We start from the raw sequence: 25,705 nt of genomic DNA, 5'->3' as shown, positions 1-25,705 counted from the left end.
ATATTGTGGGAACAGCCACTACATTGAGCAATGTTCAATTTAACATTATCTTTTCTATATAATATTGATGTGGAGAATGATCCTCCAGATTTTATTTTATTGGTTCCAGTAATTATGTAAAACATTGGGTTGTGTGCACTGAAGCATGCAGAAATTAGGAAACAACTGCCAATCTGTGCTAATTATATTTCTTCTACTTGTATTTATCTAATATTGCTGATTTCTTGGGGTCTGTATTTCATGATTATTCTTGTAACTAAACAAATTAGGATGATGCTGAGGCTGGGATAATGCTAGATCCTTCTACCCAACAATCTCAAACAAATTAAATTCACTGTAGGTCTATCAATTATGTGCTTTTAAACAACATCCTGAGAACTGTCTACCCAAAGCTGCTTCTATGCTGGCATTGCTTTTGGCATATTTACCTGACCTGAGCTTAAATCCTAACCCGACTTTCATCTAGATGGGTGACTCAGCTCAGCCTTTTTGTTGAAGAAAAAGGAAATCCAGTGCCTTTCTGACACACAGAAACATGCCATCGTGGTGTTCGACTACATAATCCTTTTGTCTGAAAAGAAGAGCCCAAGTATATCTCAGAAAGATCATATTTTTCATTTGGCTTATGGAACACTTATAAACTAGGACTCCTAACTGTGATTCCCAAACACAAAACAAAGTCAAAGGTTACAGCATATGTTTTTTGTTTCAGCTTCTCCAAATTACTTGCAAATGTATTCAAACACAATATGAGGAGATACTTTATTTTATTGAAAATAACAGACTACAGGGTGCTGCGAAAAAGGCTGGGGTACCTCAAGCATAAACATGGAAAGAATACATTGGTTTAGAAACCCATAAATCCTTATTTGAATCTGCCAACCTGAAAGCCAAGTAAAGCCCGAAAAAACTATTTTTCCTAAATGCTATGTCTGATTAAGCCGTACTATTAAATGACAGCTGAACTTTAACATTAATATGATATTATTTAAATAACTGCATGATTTTTTTTACACTAAAATGATGAATGATTTTTGGACAGCTCAATTGACATAAAGCAAGAAACCCCTTTAATGAGATTTGACAAAATGGAGACATATGCAGAATATTCGTTACAGCTCATGTCGCAGAGCCCTTCCGGGGGAGACTTGGGTTTGGTTGGTGTCTTTTCTTTTCCTTCATTTTTTTATAGTTTATTTTGATTGTCTACAGTCACTGAACCATCCCTTTCAATTGCCACTTCCTTCCTCCATGGATTTTGAATTTAGCTTGTGTCATTTACATATTACTCTTAATCAGACAATTTTATGTGTTACATTTTGGAGTTGGAATTGTAAGAAATCCGTGGAATGAAGGCATCAGGTTCAGTCATTTTAACCTTTGTCAATTTGGTATACAAGGAACTAACAAAGGTATTTTTTGGAGGAGACTTATGGAGAAATAAAGCCTGTGCTAAAGAACAACTTGTAAAATTCCAGTTTTCACATTTCCTAAGCCAAGTGACAAACCAACAACTCTGCTAAAATTTTCTTCTCTTTTCTTCCCTTTTTATTTTTATAAGCAAAGTGCATTAAGCAAACACACAACATAAAAGCCTGTGGCAAGGGTAATTTCAGACTGAACTCTTCAGAGGATGCACTAAACTCCTTTAAACTAAACTCCTGTGCTTTCTTAGCACCCAGCACTGCTTATTAGAGGGATGCTTTTCTTCTTTAGGAAGCTGAATATGTGCAGAAATATGGACATCACAGAGAAGCTCAGGTGCTGTTTCACTGGGTAAAGAACACATATCCAGAGGTGCCACTAATTCAAAAAAATCTGTCTGAGAATGCACCGATGCAAATTTAAGGGGAGAAGTAATCAGTGGTTAACTCCCTCTCTTCAGTCACACAGAGAGTTTTAGGACATTGTACAATTTTCCTTTTCCTCATTTTGATCCCAGGGACAATTTTCAAAACATTGAAAGTGTGGAAGAAACATGCTAAAACCACAAGGGCTGACAGTGTGTCTGCCCCTTTTATTTAGGCAGAATTGAGAATTTTAACCTTTTCTCTGCACATGACTTTATGCTGCCCCAAAACATTTAGCAACTTCCTCATTTTAACAGGCAAAAAACCCCTCAAAACATCAAAATCACTCAAGAATAAAGAACACAGGAAATCATCATCAAAAAAATCTTAATTTCAGAACACACATCCAAAACCCCCCAAACAACTACAAAGAAACAAAGAAGAGAAATCATTACACAAGGGCTATCCTTCAGGCTACAGAAAACTCTTTCCATAGGCATGACAAAGCCTTCTATCACCCAAAGACATTCTACCTAGCAGCCTGGGTAAAAAAAAGTCAGGTACACCAGCAAAATGTTGAGGTTGAAGTAAAATTGAAAATAAAGGCACGGAGGGAGAGAAGAAGAAAAGAAAGAGCAGAAATGTCCCTACCTTGGCCTTACCTTCGCAACATTCCCGTCAAAATCCTGGAACTCTTCCCCAGGTTTACATCTGTTTCTCTAAGCTGGGGAGAAAAGAGGCCCATTAAAGGTAAAAGGCACATGTGCTCCATTCTGTACAAAGGACAGGTGTTTCTACACCTCTGAGTCACTCAGCTTCAGGTTTAGCACACAACCAGCTCGTAAAGCCACCAAAGCACCGGCATTTAAAAATGTCTTGTTCTCACTTGCATAAATATGAAACCCAGGGAAGGTAAGTCATTGAGGCAACAAAGGTGAGTCAGGATAAAGAGCAAAAGCTTTACAAATAAAGGGTTGCAGGTAGAAGCTCTATACATTGGAATCCATAATTCCCACGTGTATGCGTATTGTTTGTGCATATTAGTGAAAGGATCAAGGGATGAAGAGACAGCCATGTGCTGTGCTCCTGATGCTTTATGAAAAGAAAAACATATCTTTCTTTCACTGTTTTTCAAAGACTGTAGTTTAAAGAAAGAAACAAATAAAAAATATACCCTTTTAGCAATTCTGTGTAAAAGAAATACGTCTATACTGCCCCTTAAATACAAAACTTGTACTGACCTTACAGCAGCCACCTCTGGCCTGGGTGCTCAAATGCTTTGTGAATAGTATATATACATGTAGAGAAGGAACAGCTGTACAGTATATATGGTGGGTTATTTTCATGAAAGGAACTCTCACTCACTGAAATGACCATTTTTTGTAGTTTATTAGGACAAAGGACACCTGCAGTTCACAGCTACACCTAATTGGCTGTCTTGTTCTACAGCTCTCAAAAATACTGAGAAATAGGTAAAAAATGAAATAGAGTAGATGAAAAGTTATGAAGCAAATGAACTTCATGTTTATTTCTATTGCTGTTTAAAAGGGATTAAAATGTCCCCTCTCTTTTTGCATTTTTTAGTGTCCCACAAAAGAAAATCCAGAAATTAGAAGATTATAAGAATGGAGTTGCTCTCCTATCACTTCGTTTGCTACTGGCAGACAGAGGAGAGACTTTTTTTGACATTTTAGACATATTGGAACCAGTGGGACATCAAAATCTACTGTAAAAAGATAATGTAATGATTATGACTATTTCAGTTATGAAATAGCAGGGACCACCATTTCTAAACATGCCCCAAAGCACAGCTGTGTGTACATACATAAAATATTATTCTCCTTATGAAAGCTGAATATTTACCTCTTCATTATCAAATCAGAATAAAAGGATTACCTGAGTCATTGACTTCTTACTGAAAAAAACTTGGTTGTAGTAGACAAAATGCATCCTGTGTTACAAATCCATCAAAACAGTAACTCTGCCAAGGAGAGTGGCAGTCTTCCAATAACAAATCACCTTCACCATAACAAACCACTATTATATCTTGAATATTTGAACAGCAGAAATATTAAAGTTTCTATTCTGGAGCACAATCCTGTAAATATTTGCTTCCAGGCTTAATTCTTATTACTGAAATCAGTAGGTGATGTGACAATCAGCATCATATAACCTTTTTGCATAAATTTCCTCCTCATTCTTCTAAAAGCTATTAAGAAAATACCAAGTAGAAGCTGGGATTGGATAACACCAATCAAGTCTTGCTCTTAGCAATATCATATTCAGTGGGAAGGCTTGCACTAACTCTCAGATCTCTGTAATTATGTGCTATGATGGAACAAAGATGAGTATTATATTCCAGGGAGGCCATTGCCTCATTTTTTCCTGATTCATCTAGACAATTCAAGCTCCAGAAAAGCAGTTTAGCCCAATTTGACACAAGTAACAGAAGAAAAAACGTCACAGTAATTTTTAAAAGGCTCATTAAAAAGCCAAGTTCTTATCTATGCTAGAAGGGAATCTGAAGTACAAATGTAAGCTTTACATTGGTCTTTTATTATTCATAAAGATGCATTTAACACTTGGGGCTTCTCCTCCCTTTCCACAGAAAAGTAGCACTCTCCTTTTTACCATTAAATGTTTGATCCTAACTTTCCTCTCTTGCTGCAGGATTCTACCTGACAGCTAGAATCAGTGCTGATAGTTAGGAAGGGGAAGCTGAATCTTAGAGGTTTGACAAACTCCTCTAAGCAAGACGACCTCATGTTTTTATGGTAATAAAAAACCCACAAAATAAGCGAAAGAAACATTAAAAAAGAAACAAACACGTACACACATAGTTGGAAGATCTCTAGCTACCTCCCAAGAGAATGCTAAGAAAACACCTTTCCTTCCTGCTCTGGCAGAAAAAAAAAAAAACACATGAAGAGTTTCAAACTGTAAGTTTGTTTTTATTTAAAACTGAATTATCTGATTGCAGTTCTTCAACCATTTCTTTACCAATACCAGCACAGCACAGAAGTGTGGAATGGAACTGGTGGAATGTGAACCTCTTAAACAGCACACGTTTCACAGAACTGCTGTAGGGAAAACATTTTGAAACAGGCTTTGATATTAGCAATGGAAAATCTACATGGTGTTTAAAAATAATATTAAGAGTGATAATGAGAAAGCAGGAAGATGAACAAGATGCTGACATTATCTTGTCTGCCTTAGACAAATTTTGAGGTTTTCCTAAAAACTGTTGCATCTTTTAATGTCCTGTATATAGTCCAGTTAACCTATCTGGACTTGTAGCAGAGCTTTTATCCCTTCCCTTTGTGTCAGAAGAAAATAGGAGTTTTACTCTACAGACAGCAAAATTCATATATGTAAATTTAACCTACCATCGAGACATTAACTTATCTACAATTTGCTTATAAAAAAAGTATCTTCCTAATTTTCACAAAATTAAACTGTTAAAGCTGACCATCATATTCAAGCTAAAAATTTCATTCCAGAAGACAAGTTTATTCTCTGATAGATAAGATAATAACTCCATGTATTTATTGTACAGCAGTATTGTGCATTGATAAAGCATCCTCTGTTCTGGTCTTTCAAAATCTCCAGAAAATGGGAAACGAGCCAAATTATCCAAGATGTCCCCTCAATGTTCATCTGAGTGTATATAGACAGCTGGAACAGATACACCCATGTGGATCCCCTGGAGAACTTTTCTGAATCCCCTAAAGAAAATATTTTAAGTGGCTTCTGATAAAAAAATTTGGAATTTGAGATCTTCCATTATGACAAGAGGGCTTTTTACTGCACTGTGGTGGAGTGTGTATGTACTGCACTTTCCTAGAATATCTTTTTTATTTTTAATCTTGCTCTTTGCATCTTACAGATTTTGCCATCAAAGAAATTTGCTCCTCAGGTGGAAAGTAATGAAAAGGAAAAGTTATGCTATGCACCATGTGTACATTGAGTGATCAGAACTACATCCCTGGGATATATAGGATCAGCAGAAAGGAATACATAGCATTCATCTCCATTGCCTGGGTTTTATTTGTCTAGCTAGAAACAGAAAAGCATTTCAGACTCAGCAGTCACTGGGGATGTAAGGAGTGGAGGTGAAATAAGACACCAAGTTGCCAGAACAAAACTTGGTCAATCCTCACAATTCTTAGTTACATTTAGTCATCTAGCTCTATTTGGTGTTTTAAAGCAGCTAATGCCCAGCACTTCAGACAGCAACTGGTACAGCTGGCAGAAAATGCCTGCGATGCTGTTATAGGAAGCTTTACTAATCAAAGCTATCCAAGTGAAGAAACTCCTTGGGACAGATAAAGGAGTTTTTTTAAAGTGCCACTGGTCAGTTAAGAGATGTGTGGGAGAACCTGCCTGTGGAAAAACTGGGACACTTGGGAAAGTATCTGAACAACACATCATGAACAGAAAGTCCTGGTTCTGTGAGCAGAAACCAGAGACAGAGAGGCTGGGTTCCCACATGGAAGTTGAGAGAACTTGCTCACATTGGATGGGATGGGCTTCTGAGCTCTCCCTTGACCCTGCACAGTGGAGCTGATCCCCATGGAGGCCACATGAGCCAAAAGTGACACAGGTTTGTTACCCTGGTTGCAGACAGGGCAGCAGTACCTGCTCTTCACACAGACCTGCCTGAGGGGCTGTTATTTGCATCTGCAGCTACAAAGAGTAAGGTTGCTCAACTATTAGCTCACTTATGATACTGAACTGTTTCATAGGAACCCCAAGAAGTCATTGGAATTGACAGCACAACAAACCCTTCAAAGGACAGAGCACTGACCTAACTGTGATAGTGACAGAAAATTTGCTTCCAACAGCGGATTTGGTGACTACAGTGTGACTCCCCATCAGAGAGACCTGGCAGGATGGGGCCCATGTAAGACACTTTGTAATTTCTCCACTGCAGATGGTGATTATATCTCATCTGGACTATTTTTGCATGCACAAAGAATTTGCCCAATGCAAATAAAGTGCAGAATCAGCAATTAGTTATTATCAAACTTACCCTTTCCCGAGCACGCTGGATCTTTTCTCTGTCATGGCTGAGGTTTTCAAGCATCTCCTGTCCAATCTGCTCTGCATTAAAAAATGAAAATATAAATCATGAAAAATACAGCTTGTGACTGCAAGGCCTTAAAATGCCAAGTTAGATTCTAACAAGTGCATTTAATACATGTGGTAGCCTAATCACTCCTCCTAACTGCAAAGAGGAATACATCATTATATTAAATTTTGAGTTTTTCAAACAACATAAAACTGAAGAAGCAAACGAAACCAGAAGCTGCCCCTCTGCAGTCTCTTGAGATTGTCTAGGCCCTGGGAATTGATGCTGACCTTTGATCTGTGAAATAAAGGCAAGAAGAATTTCAAACTTACTCTAGATGCTGGATGCTCACACTTCCTATCTACTCCTTAAGCTCAAGGAAGTCAGTAAGCCTTTGCTACAACACCAGCCACCCTTGTACATCTAAAGACACAGAAGTCATATTAGAAGAAAACCTCTCTCAGTGCCTCTCAGCATTTACCATTGATGCTTAAATGAAAGCTTTTCCAGGCTCATCCCAGTTACTGGTGTCTGCTTTGCTCCACCATGGACTGTTTCTGGCTGGCTTAGAGATAGGCTGTAATCTCCTGATGTTTTCAACAGCAGACAGAGACATTCATTTATAGTCATCACCATTTGTTTACACAGGGGTTGTTTGCTTCCACAGCTTATGCTGAACCAAAGGTTGCAAAATTATAGTGGAGAGGCCTCAAGATATGGTACAAAGACAACACAAGATGCCAAAACTTTACTCTTCAAACAGCTTCAATCAAATGCTTCTCTAACACTGAAATATTAGCAGCAAGTATAGAGAAGAGATTTTAATCTTCAAAGCTCTATAGAAATATTAAGAAACCCTCCCTGTATTTCCCTGAAGGAGAAAAATAAGTTAAATCATTCCATTTTACAGATGGGGAAGCAGGCAGAAGGAGCTGAAGCAGCTGTAGCTTTGCCTCAGGACACACAGCACGTGTGAGACAACCAGCATTTCTGTGCACATTCATTTAGGGTACTTAGCAGGCTTACCAGAGATACGAACCAAAACAGTAAAACTACAAATAACATGGCTTTTTTTCCTTAAACAGCAACAAAAAAAGCCTTGCTTTTGCTGTGGTGAGTGAGCAGGATCCTAAAATGTCTTTACTCAAGGAGCCTTGAGAAATGGATCATTAAAAATTCACCAATATGTTAGTAAACATGATTATGATTTTTTAAAAATAGATACAGTCCATTTTCAAGGAACAATCCAAAGTAGAATCGCCTCAAACTTTAAAAGTTTGAGACAAGCAATTTTATTTTTAAATCCATTTAACACAAGGTACACAGTCTGCCAGATAAAGTCTGAGGAAATTCATTACATATATATTTCTCTATCAGTTGCCAAGTATAGTACAAGTAAGATAAATATTTCCTCTGACCACAAATTGACATCCTCATTATGCTATCTTGTCCCTCTTGGCTCGCTGCTCTTTACTTTTAGCTGTATATACAATGCCTCCCAAAGGTGAAATGTGGTAAGATACATGAGTTTGGAGTTAAAAAGGCTGCACAGTGCAGTGCAGTTACACAAATGGCAGCCTCAGAAAGTGATTCATGAGAGCCTTGCCTATGTTTGCACGTCAAAGGACTTACAGGATGGAACTATACTGAGTTTTTCCTCATTAAAGCACTCAAAATACTGTAATACACAAACATATATATGTGTTCAATATAATCCAGGGGAGGAAAAAAAAAAAAACAAAGAAAAATCTTTTAAAAGAGAAGGGAAAAAAAATCAACAAATTACTAAACTAGTAGCATGAGGTGAAATGATAAAAAGTGTATTTAGAGCTAAAAACTACATTTATGTTTGCAGACATAAAGGAGTATGAGATGCAGATCTTCCTTCAAAGGAATAAGTATAAAATACATTGCTAAAATAGTTTGGTATCTCATGAACAAAGTTCAAAAATGTCTTTGTAGGAAACAGTTTTATTTTTATTACACCAATTTTTAAGCAATACTGTGGGTTTGTATATTTTTTTTTCATCTTCTTCCTGTCACTGGCAAGTTCACACTCTTAGCTTTTTATAATGATTGAGTTTATTTTCCAACCATCAATGTGACAGCAGCATCAACTGTAAGTGAGGGTAAAACACCGTCACTTTGACGAATAGTGTATTTTCCTCTCATTGTCGATGACTGAAGACATCAATAAATAAGGAAGGAGAGCATGTCAGCCAGAATATCACAGAATGAATTGTTGATATGACACTTAGGGATTAAACCTTCAGCCATGAAGTTCAACCTAGCAGAGGGGTCTGAGAACTGAGATAGTTGCGTTTCTTCCCAGCAGCCTCTATAGATAAATAATTGGACGGATCATCAATTTTACAGGAGCAGCTTTACTCTACATGCACTTTCGTTGATGATCTTTGGCCTTTTTTGGGCTAAAATAACAACATAAGTTGAACAAAGAGACATGACGGAGGTAACATAATCTCACAATAAGTCTGCAAACATAAATTGACACCTTTATCCTCTTCATATCCTCATTCTACTCAGAAAATTCACTGGTGACAGTGAAACTTGATTTTTAGCTGGAAGGTCAAGACAATCAAACAAAAATATTATTACACAGAGAAAATAAAGACTTCTCAATGATATGAAAACATGTCTCTTCACTTGGTTTGCAACTGAAAGCACCTGGGACTAGGAAAAATGTAGCATTAGCCCACAGTACAGATAATTAAAGCTTGATATCTTTGCTATCTGCTTGCTAACATTTTTCAGGTTTCCCCACAACTCTGATGTTTTCATTGCAGTTAAAACATTCATCTGTGTGCCAGATTCATGTTTTTAGTGCAATGGTGCTGTATAGATCTTCCCAGCCTACTTATAATGCAAGTCATTGATGAAGCTACTACAGTTATGTGAAAAGGTCAGGTTTGTAAGATATACTGTAGTGCAGATGCATGAATTAAGACCAATACACAAACTAAAGGGTGTTGCCTGTTGCCAGTAATGGTGTTATTTCCACAGAATCTTAACAATGTCAATTATTTGGGGATTATGCCAACCTTTCAGCTGTTTTGTATGGACAATGTTTACTATGGTGCAGTCCCAAGTCCTACCAAAGACTGAGTGGTGCTGCCTCTTCTAACTGAAATTCCCAAAGAGATGCATAAAATTATGTTCTAAAATTACAGCTAAACTGTGAGAAGCAGAAGGGTGAATGCATTTACATCATTATTATCTGTGTACTGACAGAGGGCAGGAATATTCGATAGAGCAATTATCTCAGTCTTAAACAATGCTGTGATGGCCAGGAAAAACCATTTCTGAAAAAGTACATAATATTAACAAGCATCATCCTTAAATGGTAAATGTGAAAATCCACAGCTTTAAGTGTATTCTGCCCTAAAGGTGTTTGAACAAAGTATGGGAAATCATCATCTTCAGTGCCAAGCACTTCAAAAATGCCATGTTGTGAGTCCAACACAAATGGTGCCTGGTTCTATGAGACTATGTCATGCAAGAAAATACAACATTTCTCATCTGAAAATACTGAAATTAATTAGAGGAATGAATACAACTTTCCCCACTTGAAGAAAAAAATAACACTCCCCCACCCTAAACGTAACAAATGCAATCCTAACTTCCCCCTTCATGTGTGCACAAATTGGCACATGGTTTTCAACATTTATGTTGAGATAAACTCAAAAGACAATGATCACTTCTAGCAATGCTTTGCACTCCTGAATAAGCCCTTTCTTTGGAATTTGCTTGTAAGCTGTATGCAGTATTTATTTATACATACAAATTGTAATTATTTAATACGTGGTCCACAGAGCTTGATTTCTAATACCTACACACACATCAAGGACGCAAAATAAGTTGTGCTTGACTGGTTTTTCTTTTACTTTTTTGCCTCTAGCCATTTAAGAATTTATGTACTTTATCAACTAAACTGATTCTGAAAGAGCTTTTTCTAATCACTCAAGTCAATAATGCTTTTTTGCCCTAAGAATGACTAATATATTTACTCAAGACACAGGAATGACATGGAATGAGCCTCTCCAGGCTTTAGGATAAACAAACATGCATTTTTATGAATTTTGAAGACAGACTCTCCATTTTTCTTTTCATATGAAAAATAAAAGAATCCAAAATACTTTATAGAGCACTTTTTCTTTCAAAGTATACCCTGTGTGTGTGTATACATATATGTGTGTGTGTGTACATATAAAAATGTCATAAGATGCAGCAGATATTTTGATATGATTTTAAATACAAAAAAAAAGCTTAAAACCAACCAAATCACAGAGAAGATGCCTGGAAATATGATTTGCTCAATCTCATCATATATACAATGCATCTGAGCTATGTATTTCGAGGTTGGAAAAAATAAATTAATTTATACTGGGAAAAGCAGAATATCATATTAAAAATCAAGATGGCTGTTCTACAGAATCATGAAATACACTATAAAAACCAGTGTGTGTTGACCAGAATAGGGGTGAGGAACAGTTCCAGGCTGAGATCCTCAGCCCTGCCTAGTGAGCAGTGCCATTTGGGGAGTGCCATTGTGTGCTGTCTTTGCACAGAGACATCACATGCTCTGAAGATGCAGCAAAAGCTTATAAAAGATTTTTGGAAACTGTGCTGACACAGGCTGGGACTTTTTTTTTTCCTTAAAGCCACTTCATTTTGGACAGGTTAAAAGTTTTGATTTTAGGAGTCTAGCATAAATCATCAACAGCAATGTCTGGGAAAAAATACTAGAAAGTTATAAAAACTTGCTGTTCAGAGGTGACAGCAAGCAGATTTACAAACTTGGAAAATATAGGTTGCAGGAGTTGAAGAATGCAGGGTTGAGTTGAACACCTTATGCTTCTGACAGCAGAAAGTTAATAAAGAAAGTGATGACATATCTTGAAGTATAGGGACACAGGTGAATGTCCAATAAATTCCCCAGTTCACAGCTGACATATATTTACATTGAACAGCTGATATAATTAGAAACAGAAGGATTAAGATCATTAAGGTTATTAAAAAACAAGTACAGGGTAACACAGATAAATGAAGGATAATCTAACAGCCATAAGCCAATGGAGAGACAATTTGTAGAGCATTAACAGAACAGTGAAACATGAGTTAGTGCTCAAATGCCTCAAGAATCTGCCATGAAGATGTTAATCTGCATGCTGCCAAGCGGCCAATTAACACAATAAAATAAAAATTAGCTACTTTTTATAGGGATTAGTTGGCTTCTTCAGCAGAAGCAAATGCCATACAGGTGGAAAGAGCACTAACAATCCACTGCATTCATTGAGGACATCCAACACTTCCAGAGCTGTCAGAAGTTCAGTTGCAAGAGAGGATAAAAGAAGTTGCCCAGTCTTACTGTGGAAACAAGTAACATCTAAAAATACCTTCCAAACTTCCAAAGTCCAAGATGTCCACCAAAGTAAAAATACAAACATTTTTCAAATGAAAAGGTCTCCCTATAAGCTATAATGGATGTTCATGAAATTATTTTTATTGGCCAAGAGCAAAAGGGGTTGGTTGAGACTGAGGTCAGAGAAGCCAGAGAGAAAAACATCCAGAACACCTAATCAGAATTCAGTCTTTTTGCTTTGTTCAAAATAAAGAAGAAAAGATATTTGAGGAAGGTGCCACATGCCTTTAAGAACAAACTGGGAGCATTTCATAACTAACACCTCCCATGGTCCACTCCTGGTTTCTCCTTCCCCAGTAAAAAAAAAAGACAGATGAATGAGAAGAAAATAGGATAAAGAAAGAAGAAAGATGACAGACCTGGTAACTTCACCTCCAGTTGCTTTTTCTATTTCTGAAGTTTCATACCTTTTCTGAAATCCTAACTTACATCAATCTGCTGGGAAAAAACAACTCATTTCTCACTAACTGATGTATTTTTTTTTTCTGTCTACTCCCATCACCAATCTAGCTGAGCTCCCTTACTAACATCCTCACAGCAACATTCACAGGAGGTGGCAGACTTTGATTCTGCTGAGCACTTGTCTACATTGCAGGCTGGCCATTGTTCTTGCCATGCCCCAGCCCAGCACTGCTCATCTGCTCCAAATTCCTCCCATCACATCTTCCTCCCCTACCCTCTTCCTTCAAATAAGTTCTAAGGCAAAAAAGAAACCTTTCTTTAGTACATCAATAAGTAAACAACTTGCTCCCCCCATTTCAATCACTAACAATGTACATGAAGTTGGGAGTCAACCCCCAGTGTCTTATTTTGCTACTTTTTAAGTGCTCCCAGGATGGAAGAAGCCCCTGCTTGCTCTGAGCTTGGTGCAGGAATCGGTGATGCTTCATTGCAGTGCTGCCAGTCTTGAACTTGTCTGAAAGTTATTTAGCAGGAAAGAGTATTAAAATGCTGATTGCATCTAAATTAAGTTGCAGAAATACATCCTCTAAAACTTGAGCCACAAACTGTCACTTAATTAAACTTGTGACTCCAAACAGCACAGAGATGACACAATGGTGATCTTTGGTTCATCCAAGGCTGGATTCATAATCATTATTTAATCAAAAGTCTACCCAGTTTAATCACCATCTACTCAGTTTGCTATAAACTCCGAGCAATACAAATAATTACGCTGGACTCCACATTACTGGTTATTTTAAAGACTTAAAATGCACAGGCAGAGAGTTGGCAACTTAAACTCCTGCACTGAGCAGCTTGAAGCTTGTAAAGCTGGCCCTATCTCTAGAGCTGATCCACTCTTAAAGCAGTAAGTGCACTTTAAGACATAGAGCTAAGCACAAAATAGATAAGACAGGCTGTTAGCCAACCAGCAAACAGAACAGAGAAGAAAATGTTTTGAAATTCTGAAATATGTTTTAAAATTGAAGAGTGGAGTGAGAATTTTTTTCAATCTTATTTAACTACATAAAACCACCATATATGACATTTATGTAGCACAGTGACAAAGAACAAAGACTGCTAGTTATATCTGTAAGCACTGGAACAATTTATTATTTTTTGTTTCAAACTGATTCTTTATGACCCATTTATATAGTTTAAACTTATCAATAGTAACACAGGGTTATGGTAAAACAGGGTGTTGTGCAGTATCTCCTCTGGACATCAGAAGGCCTATGAGAAGAGTATATCCTTCAACAGTTTCAATCTGAGAAAGTACTCCTTGAAGAAAAAAGCAAAGTCAACATCAGAAAATAAAGCCAGAGCCAAATAAAATTGCACTTGGGTTTGTACAGGTTTCTCCCAACATCCTGATGTACCAGATTTATCTTGAATCTGCAGGCCAATTAGAAAGTCAGGAAAGCTGGCAACATAAACAAGAAGTCTATGCCTGTTTGATCTCTAATACTTCCACAGAGCTAAAGAGTGTTTTAACCTTTCTTGCACAGTTCAGAAATTCATTTCAAATGTGAATGGAACTATCTCCTGCTGTATTCACATTCATATTTAAACAAAAAAACCCAGAAATAAAATAACACCCAGACATTAGAAAAATAAAACAAACTTAGAAGCTGATTAATAAATAATGCTTAAACACATTGACCAAAAAGTGCAGCAGTCTGCACATAAATAAAGTATTCTGTAAGCAGTGTGTGTATATATAAATATACATATATATATATATATATATAAACTTTCTTAAACATGGAACATTTCTTCTGCCCATGAAGCAGGTGAACAGCTCAGCAACCTCGGAGCTGGCTTCAGTGCAACTCACTCTTTGAATACGAATTAGCAGTGGGTAATCACAGCATATTTATGAGGCCTTTTGCCTGGTCCTTCTCTCCAGTGAATGCTGTATTATTCATTGCGTGTGCCCTGACCCCAGTGCGCTCCTGTTCTGACAAATCATACTTGATTAAGACAAATCTTTATTAGTTAGCTAGTCAACTTCCCCATTTATCATTTGCAAATCCCATTCTCTTTTTCGGGTACTGTAAAAAAGTAACTGAAATCAAAACCATTTTTTCTCTGTATAAAATGAAATGCTTGTTACAGTCAGTAAGTGCAAACAGAAGCCCAGATCAGTAATATATGATAAAACAAAGCTTTAACAGGCTTAAATTACAAATGGGGCAAAACTCTAACACAATAGTGTACCTTGGATAGGCTGAAGAAACGTTAATTAGCTCATTCTTTTAATGTTTCCCATTTTTTTCATAAACTGAATCTCTCAAAATCTAAATGCCATAAAAAGAAATGCATTGCAAAACTGGAGGATGAAAGTATCAAAGTAAAAAAAAAAAAAAAAAAAAGATAATGCTGAGGGAAGTTATTGTTCAAGGTTTCTACCAATACTACAAAAACACCTTTTAAAAAGAAAAAAAATGAGTACCAAATTACTAATGAAGCTTTAGTTTCCCTTGAAAATACAATATAGCTCTAAAAGAGGTGCAATTTGGAGAGAAAAAAACCCTTTCAAGACAATGTTATTCATTGGTAAGTTACAACTAGAAAACCAAGTGACGTGCAGTGCACAACAGTTTTGTCATGATGGTGGTTTTGGTTGCAGAGAATGATGTTTCTTCTACCAGATCTGAAGCAGCCACTCGGAGGTGGAGGGACAAGGGACAGAGGGAAGGGACAGTCTGTAGTTTATTGGGCTGGCTGCAGATCCAGTTCCAGCCCTCTCCCAGAATTTCATTCTCTGGAGGGATCTCTAGCAAATGCTCACTTGGCTGTATTTTTGATGGGTGATGAACTTGTGTAGATTGTGCATTTTATTACATTTTGAATCTAAATCCTAAATATCACTTTACACTGTGATATTTATACCCATCAATTAGAATCTGTGTTGAATTGACATATACAGCAATTTAAAAATGGGTACCTAAAGGACAAAACATCAAGAAAAACATCTTGGTGCTCCTTACCCAGCACACTTCTTACAGCTTCCTCCACTTACAGCTTCCCATCTCAAGCCATTTTCTTTTTATTTTTTTGTACCCTGCAGGACCAATGCAGCTATGGATTCTGCTGCTTTTTCACACACATGAGCTAAGTGCTAGTTATTTCCATCTGCAATGTTGCCTTTGATTACACACAGAGTAATGCTGAGAAAACCACTGCCTCACTAAACCCACAGCAAAGGTTCAGAGGGAACAATGAAAAATACTCGATGGCCTTGCAAATCAGTGTTATCAGGAGGTATACAAAAGAGAAAGAATCCAGACTAATTACTAATTTTGAAATCCTGGTTGAATTTGCAGGGCTGTGTGTATATATATGCATATATATACATAATTATAAAGTCTCTACTCTTGTAAAACAAAGGTATTCTCCTGGAAATTGCTGAGATGGAAAAAAAGACTATCCCATAATAGAATTTTGACAGCACTCCTCAGAGTAAACTCATATTTTAAGGATCAAGTTAAAATCTTCAGATGGTGTGTCAGAGGTTGACTTACATGGGACCTTTATTGCATATAGACACAATTTGTTTCTAAGGCATCCCTGCTAGGAAAAATTGTTGAAAAACCTGATTTTTCATTAAGTGCCTAAGATGACAAGTGTGATTTCTTCTGATGGAGCAACCCAGCAACGCTTATCAACAGCTTTGGCACCTGTACATTAAACTCCCACTATATAATTTGATTTAGGGCAGACCTGGAGATTTCTAGAAACAAACTGCTCCAGAATAGAGCAGTTTGGATGTTCCCAAAGCAGCAGCCTGGAGGGTTCCAAGTGCCATCCCAGCTACTGGAGATGGTCTTTGGTTCCCTGAGGATTTGGGTCAGGGTTACCAGAGGCCACTGCTTGCCCCCAGGTGCTGCTTGAACTGCAGCTGGCACAGACACGGGCACTGGGGGTGCCATGGGGAGCTGCTGGCAGCTGAACAATCTCTGTGGGATGTCCCAGGCCTGGGTGACATCTCCCCTCTCTCCTGGTCTGCCAGACTTGTCAGCATGCAGGACACCCTGCCAAGGCACAGGTGGGCTGCTCTGGGACATCACTGACAAATCTGTGGGACTTGTTGGCAGGACACTGTTAGAGTTTATTTGTGTGCTGCAGACAGAATGAATTTAGTATGTTTCTCTTTGCTGTACATTATTTCTTGATTTCTAGAAGGCAAACATGAGTAAAACATTATGTTTTATTACAGTAAAGAAACAAATATCTGGATTTTCAGTCATGTTCAAAGATCAAGAACATAGGGAGGCAAGGTCAGATTTGAGAAAGGACCCTGGACTGCTGGGTTCTGTATTTGAAATGGAAGTCATGCCACCTATGGGCAGGTACCATCTATCCCAACATTCTGACTGATGTTACAGACCTGAGCCCCTGGCCATTTTCACATTTTACCGTTGTTCTGGATGCCAGTTAAAAAAAAAAAAAAAAATCTTTCTGAAATTTCTTCAAGTAATCTTTAATGTTGCAAGATAGGAATCTGAGAGAACAGAACTGTAGTACTGTCTCAGGCACTACCATACCTCTGGTAAATACTTGTGCCTGCTTCCCTGATTCTAAAGTGAGTATCAGGGAATCCACATTGGTTAGTGTGCAACATTAAAAGAATCATTTTCCTATAGAAGGCATTTAAATACTGCACTTAGTTTCTTATACATTCATTTTCTTCACAACTACTAGTTTGAATACCATTTTAATTGAAAAAAACCAAGATTAGAAATTAATTTTAAAATGAAATCTGAAGTGGCCCACTCTCCTCAGCTACAGAACAATACATTTCATCTAATAAGGGGATTTTAGATTATTTGAGCCCCAAAATATAATTATCCCCTGATCTACTGAATTGTTAAATCATTGCAGTATGACAATTTAATGCAAACACCCAGTTTACAAACATAACTTTGCTGGAAATTCTCAAGAAGTGTTAAACCGATGTCAGTGTCTCAGTAATTTCGCAGTTTAAAAACAGTTAGAAATGTAATGACTACACTGCACTTGATTAAAGCATTTACAGCTCTAATCAAAAACTGACAGCAAGATCAAAGATGTTAACTTAAATCTCTCTTCTAATTATGTTTAAAATGCCACACCTCAGGCCTGTCTCTCCTCTTCTTTTTCAAACCAAATTCTGCTTAAGAAAGATCTAACACTTCTTAACAGTTCATTATCCAATAAAACTATTCAAAGCTTAAAAGCAATCTACACAATTAGTCAGGACCTCAGGGAGTCCACCGGTAGTCTTTATTACAGGGCTTCATATTAAAACACCTTAATTATATTTGTCAAATGGATTTCATTAAAACCCATCGTCACTTTAATTTTCATATTTTGACAGTGCTGGCATAGCATTATTACCACCTGCCAAGCTACGAACTACAACAAAATTATCAAATTCCTTCAAATACTAAGCAGTTTCTTTTTGTACCTGACCAATGATTTCCCTCTTTTTGGCGAATGCACCATAATTAAGAGGAATAATTAAAATTTCATATTCAAGCAGCACACAGGCAAGTTAAATGTGCAGTGTATCTGTTGCAGGTGTGTAAATAAGAACCTATATGGATACCTGGTTGCCAGGAGCACATAATACAAAGGTAGGACACATATACTGAAGTGCTTCTGAATAATAAAGCCAAGACATCAAACAGAATGCACTATTATTTAATCAAATGACAACCATGAGGATTTGAAAGCAGAGGACATTTTAACTTCTACTCATTATACTGTCATTTCAACACAAAAGATCTGGGGATTATGACCATATACTGTAACCACAGTTTTATTTTAGATTTAATCCATGGAGGTTCCACTTGACTTTAGACAATCACATTGAAATTTAATTGAAACAAAATTTTTCATCCTCTCTTCATACAGTTAAGTACTGTGACAGGGCTTCTGATATTTAGGATACGTTTCCAATGCAGGACATACCAGTTTTTGTTTGATTTTTTTTCTTAATACTCAATGCCACACCAATTAACGACTTTAGATAATTACCAATAATATAAAAGATAGGTACCAGCAATTGTCATGCAGTTGGGTCTGTTAAAATCATCTGGGATATAGAAATAAATTATTTTCTCTTTTTTGCTATCTGAATTACTGTACAGAAAATGAACCAATTTATTGTTATTGTGCATATATTTACTGAGCTAAATTCAAGCCTGATTAACTCCATGTTCTTCAGTGAACATGTGTGTGAGATGACTTTGGCCCACAACAGATAAAACAATGGCATGCAGATTGCAATGGGAAAAGAGCAGAGAATTTTCCTTTCTTCCATATAATCATAGCAAGAAATAAGAAATTAAGAGGTTTCTGCCATATGTCTAACACACTTCACTGCTTTGTACAAAGGTCTCAAGAGTAATGATCTCCGTGTGTTATGAATATTTTAAGACTTATTAAATGTTCTTGGATTATTGTGAGTAAAACTATGAGATTCTAAGGAACTGGTTTAAATGACAATCAAATATTATTCCTATTTAAGGTGAAATAAAAATTTTATAATTCTTTAATGTATTATCAAGGAGGAAAACTTCAACCTCTTTCACACCATATCACAAGTTTTAGCAGAGGAATTGCTGAAGACGTGCTGGGGTTTATTTTATTTAATTTCTTTTATTTCCTTTCATTGCTTTAATTGCTTTCGAATTACAAAGAAATAAAGTAGAGTATTTATAAGCAAGGGACTATGAGCTGATTACAGATCTCTTATTTGATTTTTTGGCAAGTCACCTTATTTCTTTTATCCTATTTACTCTATCCATAAAACAAGTGTAAATAATGTTTCTACTAGAATTCCGCTGAAACAAGCAAATGCCCACATGCTGCTTAGCTTCTGTTCCTAGGACATCTTACAGCAAACAATCAGAATTTTCTGGTGTCTCTTGTTCAGCTTCAAACTATCACAACAGCCTTGGGCTTTCTCTTGGAAACCCCCTAACCCAGAGACAATCTAGGAGAAAAGCAGTGTTTTGAAAACAATCCCAGCCCAAACCAGTGTAGGTTTGCTTCTACTGACCTGGTGGGAGCCAGCTCCTCCAGCCTAACACAAGGATGGATGGATGGAGGGATAGGGAAACACCCAGATGGGGAGCTGGTGGATGAGGGAAGCTCACATGTGCCTTTGACACAACTGGCCAGGCTTTCCCTCTGGAAATCTGCTCCTCCCTCTGCACCCAGGCTGCTGCCCTCTCTGTGAGGGCTGTGTAAGGCTCTGCCTTTGGGTCCTTTCCTCCTCACAGATCTGCAGTTGATTAATGGCTGGAAAATCTCATGCACCAACTCAGTTACTATTTAATAAGGGACAGATTTCCCTCCCTGCTATGCTGCCATTCCCTCTCCCATCTCTCTCACTGCTTAGCCTCCAACTCAAATTCAACACAACACAGCAATTCCTTGTCCCCAACATGTCTCCATACCATCTATTCTCATGACATGTAACACGACTGTCTTCCTTTCTACCCAGCCTCAACATCTTTTTTTACTCAGCTCTTTTTTTTCCCATCATTGCATTTTGGACAAGCTCTCTGATTCTTTTTGCATGACATCAATAGGAAACAGACTGGTCCCAGCCATTCCCTTCCTAAAACCCTCTTCTAAGCTCTCACCCTTTATTTATATTATCACATTCTTTTTTGTTTTAGCCTCGACAAAAAAAAATCTATGCACCACCTACAGCAATCTAGAACATTGCTACAAAGGCTGTTTTTTAGCATCATACTGGCCTTTTGCTTTCATGCCACTGTCTCTCCCCAGTTCAGCACATGAAACAATAGCTACATTCCTTCCCTAGCCAATCCCTTCATGGTCTGACTTCTCCCATTGTCTATCAGCATATTAATTCCTCTCTCAGCTCAGATATCCTTCACCTGTTAAATTTTTACTCAAGTATTTCTGCACTTTCTCCCATGCTGCCACGACTGAAAGGAGCTGAGCATAAACAACTCATCACCTCATCCCACTCTTGCAATCTATGGTCTGGCTTCCCTTGTGCATCCATATACCAGGGATAATAATTTCTTCACAGTCCATGGAAATCTCAGGGACAACCATGAACCTTTGTGTCGGCTGAATTTCTAAATGTCTCGTCCCAGATGGATGAGCAATAGCAGAAAACCTAGTGAGCCCATGAGAGTATCATCCACAGGGGAGGAGGAAGGTACAGTAAGAAACAAGTTAGCACCACTTGTCTTCAGTGTTTCAGAGCAGGTGTGACACAGGGATTTACAACGTACATTGCATTACTGTCAGGTTTTACCTTCCTAAAGCAAACACTATCCCCCACAAGCTATCAGCAAATAGAATGTAAATCTTGTTGTCATAAGTGAATAATTTATTAAATTGACACTATTACTAATAATTACAGATGATGTGCCTGTTTTTCACTCCTGACAAACAGGAAGCCAGCCATGTTTCCCATTTCAGTGACGATACACAAGGAACAATTCAAAGTGATGCTTGTCCCTGGCTGGCACGTATTCTTTGCCATTTGAAGTTTATTTGATACAAATGAGGGTCTACAGAACCCTGCTGACATGAAGTCACAAAGAGCATATACATTTATGAATACTGCATTTACTGCACTCTGTATGCGATGTTTGTTAGGTCTCAGGGCTGAAATCACAGCTCTAAATCTATCTTGAAGATATTAAGGATGCGTTGTGGGCTTTTGCTTTCTCTCCTCCTGCCCCCCAAACAAAACAAAACACCACCACAGCCTTCATGGCTTTAATTATTAAGTTTATATTTTCTGTTTTATCTTAAATCCCATAATGGAAGCAACCAGATTTTCTTCCCTGTCTCCTTGTTTCCTTGTTTCTTTTTCTGTTTTTTTCTGTTTTTTTTTTTTTTTTTTTTTTTAACAATAGTATACACTCTTGATGTAGGAAGGAAATGTGAAGACAGAACAATCCAGCTGGATTAGACATTTTTGAAACCTACTGCCAGCAGTGAGCTGTCAAAGCCAGCAATCAAATGTAACCCTGGCGAAAAAGAACTGGGGACTGCTGTGAGGAGATTTACTTAGAAGAAACTCTCAAATAGTGCTTTTATGTCCTGATTCTCCTCCTCTGAACCAGTTTTATACCTGCTTGTTGTCTCTCCCACCTCCTTGAAGTTACACCTGGTTTACAGTCTGTAGTAGGAATACTTTTTCCATTCCAAAATTAACTATTGCATTTCTATGACCTCAGTGCAGAACACTTGGACAAATACTTATTGTTCTCCTCCTAAATCTTAAAATCTATGAAAATGTGGGGTAGCTATTAATACAGAAATCTCTACAATATGTCCAAGCGTAAGAAGTCTTATTACCTTTTTTTTTTTTTTTCAACTCAGAAGCTGACAAAAGAAGGATGTAACCAGAAGTCAGAAGGAAGGACAAGAATTCACTATTCTATTTTCTACAAGACCATAATTATGCTTTATAGTCCATCTTTTCACTGGAAAACTGTTAATAAGCACCATTAAAATTAAAAGACATGAGAAGGTATTTTGCTATGGCAATGGAAAGGAAAGTAAGACAAAAGTTAAAGGACTGACTGGAACATGCACACAATTTAGGAAGTAAATCTGGAATATTGAAGAACAGGGCCTCAGATAACCAGTGGGTGAAAAGCAAAGACTATGTTGACTAATTACTACAACAGCAAAATCCTTACATTATATAAAAAAGGTCTTTCTGGATTAAAAGAGGAATAGCTATGGAACAGGAAGGTAACATCTGAATTTTGGCCATATCTAGGCTACCAACATGCCTGAGTCTCTATCCACTATTAAATGAAAGTAATGACACTTAATTATTTTCTAGCAATGAGATGAAGATTTATTGATTAATACCAAGTTTTAAGCTTTTAAGAACCCACTGATTCATGCAGAATCTGCATTTTAATGCAACAGTCATGGAAAAAATAGAATTATAGGAGTGTCCAATATGTGTAATATGTGTATTCTTTTTGTTGAACAGAAAATCACCTTTAAGATTGGAGCATGAGGAGCTACAGAAGCCACTGTAGATCCATATACTGGAAAAACTTACAAAGAGTGGATTGAATATTTCAGTTTCACAATTTGTGATTTGAAAACTCAGTACCACCTTAAATTTTAACCAGAAGAGCGAATTTATAGTATACTGGCTACTTTCCCTCTTTTAAATTGATCAGCCATTACAGTTAACAACCTTCCCACACCGTAGAAATAAATAAAGAATGTTGTATCCATTCTAATTTTAAAACTCTTATCATCATTAAAAACACAGTTGATTTAGTCAGAAGTTCCATCTATTATGTGCTGTAATGATTTAATAGTGCCAATTAGATCTACAGTATTCCTAGAAATGGAGGAGTTGCAGCTGGAGCTCTGCAGACCAGTCAACCAATTTTCAAAGGATATTCAAAGGTCTGCACTACTCTATTCTAGGTAGAAGATTAAATTGTAGAGGAAAAAAGAAGCAGGATTTCAAAACAAGTATTCCAATATGACAAATAACTCTTCTCCTTGGGCTTTGCTTTTGCAGAAAAGAGAAGTATTTCACCCTCCTATTCCATAAGTAGCTGGAAATGCTCTGCATATTTTAATAATGACATCAAATAACTTGCTAATTCAAGATACTTTAGCCAGCCATGTGTCCTAGTGAGAGACAATGCATGAGCCCTTTAAAGTATCTACAATACAGAATATGTTCCTTGATAATGTCATTAAGCCATGATGACATGTAGCAAGCAATTGCTGGCAAAGGTCAATAACCTGATCCATTTATACAACGAATGCCTGTTAAAACAGTGTTTAAAGAACAATCGAATGATTGATGACCATAAGCTCTGTGTTGGCCATGATGTGCTGGGTGCTCTGCAAGCACTCCACGTACCCCTGCTGCTGGGGGTGGCTGGGGGAAAATTCTCTTCTGCCAGAAAACAAACCAAAATGTTTAGACAAAAATGCTGACAACAGTAATTGAGTAAATAGAGGTCTGAAGATGCATTTGTGAGCACTGAGCACTAAAAATGTGATGCTGATCTAACTGAGTACAGCTCAGTTTGAAAATAAGGTGCTCTGGGCAAAACAGAGTGCAAGCACCCTCTAAGCTCCGTGTCACAGCCTGGGTAAAAAAAGAAGTGACCATTCATTCCATAGACCTCTATCACTGATTTCTAAAATTATTAATTTTTAATTTACACCGATGTATTAAAATGCACCTTGATTTCATGCATATTTCAATTTGGCAGCTCAAAAGCCATTGTCAAAATTCACAGGTCCAATTTGCTGTTTTATTTTAAAAAAGGGGAGAAGGATAATTTCCAAAATACTTTTGTTGTCTTAATCTGTCAACAAACATCACTCTGTCAACAGACTGCTGCACACTTCTTAGAATTTAATACCCTTTTCTAAACAGTAATTAACCTAACAGCTTCTTACAAGTAATTTCTCTGTCTCACCAGAGAAGCGTGGTGACCTGTGTGTTCTGTAGGACAGGAATGCTTCCCAAAATTGTCATATGGTCCCCACACAGAATTAATTCTGTCATTCTAAAGTGACCACATTTCACTTTTCACAAACAAGAACGATCTTGAAAGTCACCTATATATATATATATATGATCACAGAAGTCATAAAATAAATATGATCCATCCAAAGCATTTGATATTCTATAACTGTAATGGGTCTGGCTTTCATGAGATAAACACTGGGACCACATTGCACTGCTGAAGTGCACCCTTCAATTAAAGAGCATTTCTGCACACAAGCCAGTTCCTCATGGAGGTGTTGATTATAAGTGGCATTCATCAGAATCAATGGTATAAAAATAAGCTCCTTGCCATTTTGCTGCATCCATAAACAGGTGTGGCCTGAGCTTTATTAGGTGCCCAGACAAAACGACACGCAAGGACTGTATCTCAGCATGAGTCACAAAGCAAAATTACAGTTCTGTGCTGCACTTGAGAGACTTCTGAAAATACGTTTGCCAAGTCAGGGGCAGCAGTCAGTGTTGCTGGTCAGTGCAGTCAGGAACTGGATCCACCCCTTCCCTGAAGAACTCCTGCATCCTGGTACAACAGTCAGACACGCTCCATGACTGTTCTTAGAGCTCCACCTTTCCTACAAAAGTGCAATTTCTTCATGGCACGGTGAGCAATGTTATATTGGAATTATATTTAAAAGCATTCAAAGGAAGAGTCATCATTTCTTCCCCAGTAATCTCCCACCAGCCACAAAACCAGCTGAAATAGAGCAGAAAACAGTTAAAGCAACAGTGAGTTAGACATTGATGACTTTTCCATCTCACCCTCAGCCCAGATGGAAGTTCAGTCTGCTCCTTAACACACATGTGCCAAACAACTGATAAGAATGGATGCCAAGTACTCCAAACTTCTTTAAATTTTGGAAGCTAGCACCAGCTGACCTACTACAGGATGTATCCTGTTTCCATCCTCTTTGGCTCTGTACTTGAATCCTCTTCTGCCTACATTCTTTTAACCACACATACCAGGATGGATTTCTCCCCACAAGGCTTTACAGGCACATCACAATTTTCACTCCAAGTGTCCAAAGATCTTTCAGCAAGCCAGTCTGTTTCCCATGTCCCTTCATTAGAAATTAAATTTTCATCTTCCTTCTTACTCTGTGAAAGAAATCAACCTATTTCCCATTTTCCATGACACAATCCCATTTTTTCCCTTCTGCTATTGTCCTCCTGCCAGGTTTTTTCCACCAGTTCCTGTTGTGTCCTCCTCTATCTTGTTCAACTATCAGATGAATGCAACACTGGAGCCTGATGATTTCATTATTAACTGACAAAGTCAAAGACTTGTCATTTACAGATTTACAGGGAATGGAGAAGTGGGAATGTTATGGTTATTCCAAAAGTCAGAATAAATTAGTGAGATAAAGGTGTATCTCCCGACTTCCAGTTTCTTAGGATAGAACACTGGAAGA

General features: G+C 37.5%; 1 protein-coding gene across 4 annotated transcripts in view; it reads right to left on the bottom strand.

Moving 5' to 3' along the window:
- VTI1A (vesicle transport through interaction with t-SNAREs 1A) overlaps positions 1-25,705 on the bottom strand; it is a 258,318-nt gene that overhangs the window by 94,939 nt on the left and 137,674 nt on the right. For 2 of the 4 annotated variants that reach the window (XM_088169337.1, XM_088169338.1), the window contains 2 exons: positions 6,823-6,893; positions 2,442-2,514 (listed from right to left, as the gene is read on the bottom strand). In XM_088169337.1, coding sequence (XP_088025463.1) covers positions 2,449-2,514; positions 6,823-6,893 — 137 coding nt within the window. In that variant the 3' untranslated portion in view covers positions 2,442-2,448. The remainder of the gene's footprint in view (positions 1-2,441; positions 2,515-6,822; positions 6,894-25,705) is intronic. The other 2 variants (XM_014872501.2, XM_014872502.2) reach the window with 1 other exon arrangement.

The sequence above is a fragment of the Sturnus vulgaris genome, chromosome 8, assembly GCF_052056855.1.
Source record: "Sturnus vulgaris isolate bStuVul1 chromosome 8, bStuVul1.hap1, whole genome shotgun sequence".
In the NCBI taxonomy this organism is placed as follows: Eukaryota; Metazoa; Chordata; class Aves; order Passeriformes; family Sturnidae; genus Sturnus; species Sturnus vulgaris.
Note: the sequence above shows the minus strand (reverse complement) of the source record. Positions and strands in the feature narration are given on the sequence as shown.